General features: G+C 43.7%; 1 protein-coding gene across 1 annotated transcript in view; it reads left to right on the forward strand.

Moving 5' to 3' along the window:
- The first annotated feature begins 409 nt into the window (after nucleotides 1–409).
- Nucleotides 410–8112, forward strand: part of RDH11 (retinol dehydrogenase 11 (all-trans/9-cis/11-cis)) — a 19762-nt gene continuing 12059 nt past the window's right edge. Inside the window, exons 1-3 of the mRNA XM_006884756.1 lie at nucleotides 410–468; nucleotides 6365–6483; nucleotides 7523–7678. Coding sequence (XP_006884818.1) covers nucleotides 6369–6483; nucleotides 7523–7678 — 271 coding nt within the window. The 5' untranslated portion in view covers nucleotides 410–468; nucleotides 6365–6368. The remainder of the gene's footprint in view (nucleotides 469–6364; nucleotides 6484–7522; nucleotides 7679–8112) is intronic.

Raw genomic sequence — 8112 nt, forward strand, 5'->3', positions numbered from 1 at the left:
CATGTGAAACAATTAGGTAACTGCCTGAATACGAGTGAAGAGAACTGGGCTGAGTTTGACCTTTGGCAAATAGAAAAGTAAGGAAGTATGACCATAACCGCTAGTGGTCCGAAGGGCTAGGAAAGAGCTGGTAGAATGTTGCCGATGGCCTCGATCTTAGAGGAGTCGAGATTTGCCGTGTGACAGGTGCACGGTTTAACTTCAGTCCTAGTCGGCCAACAGCGCTTGTGGCGCGGGGTAGCCGGAGAGCAGGCTTCGGACTACATTTCCCAGAGGCCTTTGCTCTAGGGCTGCGGTAATTGGAAGGAAGGCGTGTCGTGGAAGGGAAGCCATAGCCCGCGAGAAGCCCTGGGTCCTCTCCCTCCGCCGCTGGAACCGCTGCCTCTGCCTCTCCTCAGTGATGATCGTGCTCTTGCTCCTGCTCTTCCCTCTCCCTTTCCTCCTGTACATCGCTGCACCCCATATCAGGTCTGTGGAAATGTCTTCTCGTGCAAGATGCCATTATCTTCTCTGGTGAAGCCCTTTGGGGGGGGGGCGGGGAGAACTGGGACATTAAACCCCACGGAAGCGCTTCTCTTTTCTTCAAATGAAAGAAGAGGGGAAATTGCCCCGTGAGGACCTACAAGATGGCCGAGGCGGGGAGTTCGGCTGGTGGGAGGCGCGGTCCATCGTCTCAGGTGCGGGGAGGGAGAACCGGGACGAACCGGGCGGCGGCTCCGGGAGACCTCATCCAATAGCTGCACCCCAGCCGGCAGCCGGCCCCGGGGTCCTGCTTTGCTTCTCCTGGTCCCCCGTTTCCTAGGATCACCCCCTGCTTCCCAGTCCAGAGCACCTCGAAGGCAAAGCTGATCAGAACACTTGATTTCTACAGCTTTGGCAAGTTTCTGACCCTACAAAGGAATGTGTCTCCCCCGGTACTGATTTCTCCTTTCTCTCTCACGCCTGGAACCTGCCGGGTCTAACTCCTTGCTTTGCTTCTCGCCTTTGAGGTACAAAGGAGCAATTCGGATTCTTCCTCTGTGGCTCTGGGAATCTACAACTCTCTTGTTGTTGGTGTTAGATAGACTTTCTCTCGGGGCAGATGTGGTAAAGGAGGGGAATGAATGGGCAGTGTGTTGCATCAGGAGCCCTTAGGCCCGTGGGGGCATTTGGGTTACATGTTAGGGCCGGGGGATGGGGAGGCTGTGGGTGGGGGTCAGAGGCCACTTGACAGCCCAACACAACCCTCCAGAGAATCAGGAGAGACCTGCACAACAGGCGGCCTGCTGATTGGTTCAGAGTTGAGTCACCCTAGTGACGGTGGACCAGTGGCTGCAGAGAGGCTAGCCTCGGAAGAGAACTTTGAAAGAGGCTTTAATAACACGGCTTCCCCCCCCCCATCTCTCTCCACAATATTAGTATTTTCTATTATTTATTATTATTTATTATTATTATTATTTAAAGTGTTCCTGTCTCTCCTTGTCGTACTGCTTTCCTCTGAGTGCTTCCATTCCTGGGCGCACGTGGGTGCCCATACTGAGATGAAAAAGACTTTTTCTCTCTTTTCATCACCAAACTCAAATCAGACCTACTGCCACTGATTTAATTCCAACTCATCGTGACCCGGTATTTGGTTTCTCAGGCTGGAAATCCTAACGGCAACTGACGGCTTCCCTTTTGTCCCACCACCCAACCATTGTTGTTGTTGTTATGTGTCATCGAGTCACATCCCTGACACACTCCTTTCCTGATTTTGAACTATGCAGTATTTCCTTGCTCTTTTCTGATGACTGCTTCCTGGTCCAAGTATAGGTTTCACATAAGCACAATCAAGTGTTATGGGATTACCATTTTCCTCAAGGTTAGCTACAATATGTTGTGATCCAGCCAGTCAAATGCCTTTGTATAGTCAATGAAACACAGGCATTATGCACTGGAATCTAACACTGAACCTGAACTGAAAGAATGCTCATAGCTCAGTGAGATATTTCTGAGAACAGTTGTACTCCAAGGGCCATATCCCTTACCACTTTACTAGGTCATGGAACCCTTTGCTTGACTTTTTATATTTGTCACTTACATTCCTACTGGTTAAAGAAAAAGAGATGAATACTGGAAACATAAGCAGAGAGGCTTTTTCTCTGATGAGAAAAGTTGGTGGGCACCATGAATTAATTTCCTTCTTTGCTGGCCCATTTATATTAAATCAGTAACTTCAGTGGCTAGGAATGTTTATATTACAATTCCAAGGGAAGTAAAAAGGCTAAGATGCTCTTTGACTATGTATCATTTGGTTATGGATTGAACTCTGTGACCCCCAAAAAAGTTATGTGTCAGTTTGACTAGGCTACAATTCTCAGTATTCTGTAATTCTAATGTAATTATCCTATGTGGTACAAATTCTAGCCTATGTGAAATGATTGATGTCAGGTTAGAGGCAATTAATGTTAATGAAGCAGGATGCCATATATAGTATTAGATTTCATCCTGAATCAGTCTCTTCTGAGATAGAAAAGAGATTAAACAAGAGATAAGAGGTGGAGGAACCTCAGCATCTCCAAGAAGAGATGGTGCAGGACAACAAGAAGCAATGGCAGAGAACTAGGAAATGTGCATGAGATGACATGGAAACTGGCCAGAAAGGAAGAGAAAGCTGAGTGCCTTAAGTTGGGGGGATTCTGTAGAGTGAGGTGTCTCTGGTGACTTCTACCAGTCTTTTTTTTTTTTAATTTGTTATTAATTTCAATGAAAATTTACAGAGACTTTGGATTTCCATTCATTTATTGTTGAACTTTTCCCCCTTCCAACCCTCCCCCTAGTACACTACCCTCTTGGAAAAGTAAAAGAAAAATTCTTTGATTGTTTTACAATCCCTCCCCCCAGGTCCACTCCATTATGCAGCCTTCGCTCTGAACTCCTGTCATGACAAAAATACCTAATCACATATAACCCTTTTAAACAGTTTTCTCCCTCATCTGTTTCAATGCATTTTACGTTATTGAACCCATCTTTCTCAGTCAGTCCTGTTTTACAACAGTGGCACCATGCATTATTTATCCTTTTGTGACTGAGATACTTCACTCAGCATAATGTCCTCCAGAGTCACCCATTTTGAATAATATTGTAGTTCCTTGTTTTTCAATGCAGCGTAGTACTCCATTGTGTGAATATACCACAGCTTCTCTATCCATTCGTTTGTTGATGGGCACTTAAGTTGTTTTCAACTCCTTGCTATTGTGAACAAAACTGCAATAAACATGGGTGTGCATATATCTGCTTGGATGTCAGTTATGGTCTCTTTGGGACATATTCCCAGTAGTGGAATTGCTGGCTCAAATGGTATCTCTATTTGCAACTTTTTGAGAAAGCGCCATACCGCCTTCCACAGTGGTTGCACCATTTTGTACTTCCACCAACAGTGAATAAAGGTTCCAGTTTCTCCACAACCTCACCAGTATTTGTTGCTTGCTGTTCTGTTAAATTTTGCTATTTTGACTGGGGTGAGATGATATCTCATAGTTGTTTTGCTACCAGTCTTTCTTAAGGACAGACCTTCTTTTTTAAAGAACTTTGTAACAGAACTTTGCATAGAGCATAAGGCAGGCACAGGAATTGAGGGGCCAAGAGGGTGGTGGACAGAGGGACCTTTCCTTTAGAGCTGACAGAGAGCGATAACCTTCCACATATACTGTTGTCATTATGTGCCATCAAGTCAGAACCGACTCATAGCTGACCCTCCAGGGGGCTTTCAGAAGCCATAAATTGCACAAGAGGAGATTGTTCATCTTTCTTCTAAGGAACAGCTGGCGGATTCAAACCAACTGTCTTTGGGTTACCATCGCAGCTCCTTACTATTAGTCCACTAGAGTTCCTCCCATGAGCTAGCACTCTGAATTTGGACTTCCACCTCTAAAACTGTAAAGAAGATAGATTTCTGTTTGTTAAAGCCATCCACTTAAAATATTTTTGTTAGAGCAGCACTACCAGATAACTAAGACAATAAATCAACAGTTTCTTTTGACCTGAGTTCCAAGGTTACAGAGAATGTAAACTAAGGAATGCTAATATGTGTCTGTGCATTCATTCACCTGAAGAAGTAGTATTGCTTAGTAGTTAAGAGTAAGGACTCTGGCTAGACAACCCAGGACTTGAATCCCAGCTCCCCTTTGAACTGTCTTTTATTTTTAACTCTGTGTGGATATGTGTGTGTGAGAGAGAAGAAAAGGAAGAGAAAGGTTTTCTAGTGTTTCTTGTTTTGTATGAGGTTCAAAATGTTTCAAATTCTAGCTTTATTTTTTAAATTGGATTAGCTATTTCTCACAGCTGTGAGATGCCAACTGTAGGCCGATTGGCATGCATAGTTTATTCTGGACTGGGTCTTATGATTTCCTAAGCCAAATGTACTTTAGGAGAGTACAAACCAAAGCCAAATGCCTGGCTAATTAAATGACCCTGCTATTCAGGTATGCCAAAGAGCAAGTCTAAGGTTCATTTACGCAGTATAATCACTTTTGTGTTTGAGCAAGAACTGAAAACTTTTATCTTCTTTCCTCTTGCCTTCTTTAAGTGTACAACTGTACAGCAGTGGTAAAAACCAAAGTATATCTTTTTTTTAATTTTTACTTTATTATTTTTGTGTGAGTGTACCGTCAAATCAGATCTGACTGGTACAGGAGGAGATTGTCCCTCCTTCCCCGGCAGAGCATCTGGTGGATTCAAACCGTGTGCCTCTGGGATTGTAGTTGCAGCTCCTTACCACTAGGCCACCAGAACTCCCCCAAAGTATATCTTGACCTTGCGATGCTATCACTAGAGAGATGTGGGGGTGTGGGGTATACCCTTTCAATGGGAGTGGTAGTAAAATTGAGTGTATTTAAACTTCTTGCATTGTTTCAGCACATACTTATTTCTTATTAAAAAAAATAATCCCTGTAGTTAGTTATCACAACAAAATTTTTTTTGGTAAGGCTAAAACTCTATGCCAGTTAACTTTCCTGGGCGATTTACTACCTCTGAAAACTCGCTGGAGTGTCAGTTGTTGGTTGATTCCAGTTTGACAGCACGTAACAATGCACTCCAGTCAAACCTGTCATATTACCCAGTTACAATGACACTTGAAATCTGTGTGCACCACAAACACATACTATTATTTTTACTTCTAGAGGAAGAAACCAGGCTGCTCCATGAAGGTAAGGATTCTGAAGCTCTGTCTGGCCTCCTTTGGACATGTTGTGAGGAGGGACCAGTCCTTGGAGAGGGACATCATGCTTGGAAGGGTGGAGGGACAGCACAAGAGAGGAAGACCCCAAATGAGATGAATCGATTCAGTGACTGGGGTAGTGAGACAATAAGATTGGCACAGGACAGAGCAGGTTTCAGGGCTATTGTACATAGGGTTGTTATGAGTCACAAGCAACTCAACGACACATAACAGTAACAGTGCTGCTTTACTGTTGCTGATTTCTGTCAGATTTTCTGGTGTTCTAGCTAGTATAGTGTGGTAATTAGTACTTGTATAACTGTAGCAATAATGTTTTTTAAAAAGAAAAGCATAATTAAAGGAGAAAAGGAGAAGCAAAGGTTCTTTTCAGTTACTAATGTTATAATGATGTAAATCAATGTAGAACATTTACAAAACAATTTTTAGCCTTCAGAAATAATCACATTTGAAGAATATGTTGTTGTTGTTGTTGTTGTTAAGTGCTGTCGACGCATAGACAACTCATAGCAACCCTATGAACAAAAGGCCTGAGCACTGTTCATACATAGAGTTTCCGGAGGCAAGCCATTTTGGAAGTGGATGCCGCTCCTGCTTCCAGGCTTATTTTAGTCGGGAAGCTCCAGCCAACACTTTCCACCATGGGTACCCATTACCACGTTTGGCACATCACTGTCACTGTGTTCAGCATCACAGCAACCACGAGTTACCTCTGTACAGCAACGCACAGACCAGTGCTATGCCACCTAGAAGAATGTTTGGTAGGAAAACAATTTGAACCCGGCCTGAGAGCTGCAGATTAAAATCACCCACCTTTGGCTTGGTAGCATAACTTTCTTTCCACTAGGCCAACGTAGCTCTTTCTCTGTTGTCGTTAGGTGCTGTCGAGTCGTAGATGACTCATAGCGACCCTATGGATGAAAGGCCTGAGCACTGTTCATACATAGAGTTTCCGGAGGCAAGCCATTTCGGAAGTGGATGCCGCTACATTTATCACATTTTGGTCTATTATTAAAGTTGATATGGTGGGTGGTCTGGGTGGGGTCAAGGTGACATAATGAGTTACTGTACTGGGTGACACCAACTCTAGTGATGCCACTGCCTACTGGGAATCCCAAGTATTGACAAGGATGAGGAATAAGGAACTAATGAATTCTCTGTCTACAGGAAGATGCTGGCCAGTGGTGTGTGTACATCAACTGTCCAGCTTCCTGGGAAAGTAGCCGTTGTCACTGGAGCCAACACAGGCATTGGGAAGGAGACCGCCAAAGAGCTGGCTCAGAGAGGCAAGTTCATCTGCTTCTAGTTCTTTCCTGCTGCTGCTCTTTTGGGTGTCCCTATATGGTATATGTAGATAAGCATTCAGATGCTGACCACTTGGTGGTTTGGACTCATCCAAAGGCCACCAGAGCTCTAGGTCAGTACCTCTGGTGGTCTAATGATAAGAAACCGCACTGCAATCTCAAAGGCACATGGTTCAAATCCACCATCTGTTCCACAGGGAAAAGATGGGCAGTGTCCTCTTGTGTATTCTACTCACTCTGAAAAGCCACTGAAGGGTCAGTTCCAACTTGACGGCACACAGCAACAACTGTGGCACCATGGAAGAAAGACTTGGCATTCTATAGTGTTTAAAACCTTATGGAGCACACTCCTCATAGAGAGCTCTGATGGCCTGGTGGGTAGAGTTAAACTGCCAACCCAAAGACAGACAGAATGCACCAGCTGCTCCATGGGAAAAAAGAAGTACATGCTTCAAATTGATAGCAGTAAGTGAGTGAATATGGAGCGCAGTCCTCATCTGTAAAGCATGGGGTTGCCATGAATCAAAAGTATGACAGCTGGTCACAGTAGTACTGCTATTTTCTATCGCATGGTGTTGTTCATTCTCTTCAATTCCTCCTGATCTGAGAATTCAAGAACTCCCACTATTCTGATCTGAGCCTAGTAGAGTGCTCTACTTCTACTCTTGTTGTGTGCCATCGAGTTGGAACCAACCCATAGCAGACCCTCCAGCAGCTTTTCAGAGGCAGTAAATCGCATTTGAGGAGAGTGCCCATCCTTCTCCTACAGAACAGTTGATGGATTCAAACCGTGGACCTTTGGGATAGCAGTGCCGCTTCTTACCATTAGGCCGTAATGCTATTAATATCATTTTCTTTCATTAGATACCCACTTTGTAAGATAGAGGTGAAAATACCTGGTTTTGTAAAAAAATAGTAATAATAATAATAATAATAGAGAATGACGTTAAATGTTAATATTGGTTCTAAAATGCACTATTGAAAATAGAACTATTTGTTTCTGATCTATTTTCACTGACAGGAGCCCGGGTATATTTAGCTTGCCGAGATATGCAAAAGGCGGAATTAGTGGCCAAAGAAATCCAGACCAAAACAGGGAATAAGCAGGTGTTGGCACGAAAACTGGATCTTGCTGATACTAAGTCTATTCGGGCCTTTGCTGAGAATTTCTTAGCAGGTGAGTGTTTAACTGGAGCCTGTGAGGTGAGTCTTGTGACCAGCATGGCAGTTCGCTTTGCTACATACAAGTGCTTCATAAAATAATACCACCTCAGTTCTTTTCTCCAAACTTTTGAAAGATATTTGGACTCACTTAAAACAAAAACAAATCTTCAGAACAAAGAGATTGAAGATAATTTAGTAGAGATAAATGTTATCTTACAACAGCATTCATGTGATGTACACTTTGTAGGGTTCTTTCAGCTTGAGTATTCGAATAAAAAAATAATTGTGGGAGAGCTCTGGTGGCCTAGTGGCAAGGAGCTGCAACTACAATCCCAGAGGCGCATGGCTCGAATCCACCAGATGCTCTGCCGGGGAAGGAGGGACAATCTCCTCCTGTACCAGTCAGATCTGATTTGACAGTACACTCCCACAAAAATAATAAAATAA

Source organism: Elephantulus edwardii, unplaced genomic scaffold (genome assembly GCF_000299155.1).
Source record: "Elephantulus edwardii isolate Elephantulus edwardi_28Jun2011 unplaced genomic scaffold, EleEdw1.0 scaffold00037, whole genome shotgun sequence".
NCBI classification, from domain to species: Eukaryota; Metazoa; Chordata; class Mammalia; order Macroscelidea; family Macroscelididae; genus Elephantulus; species Elephantulus edwardii.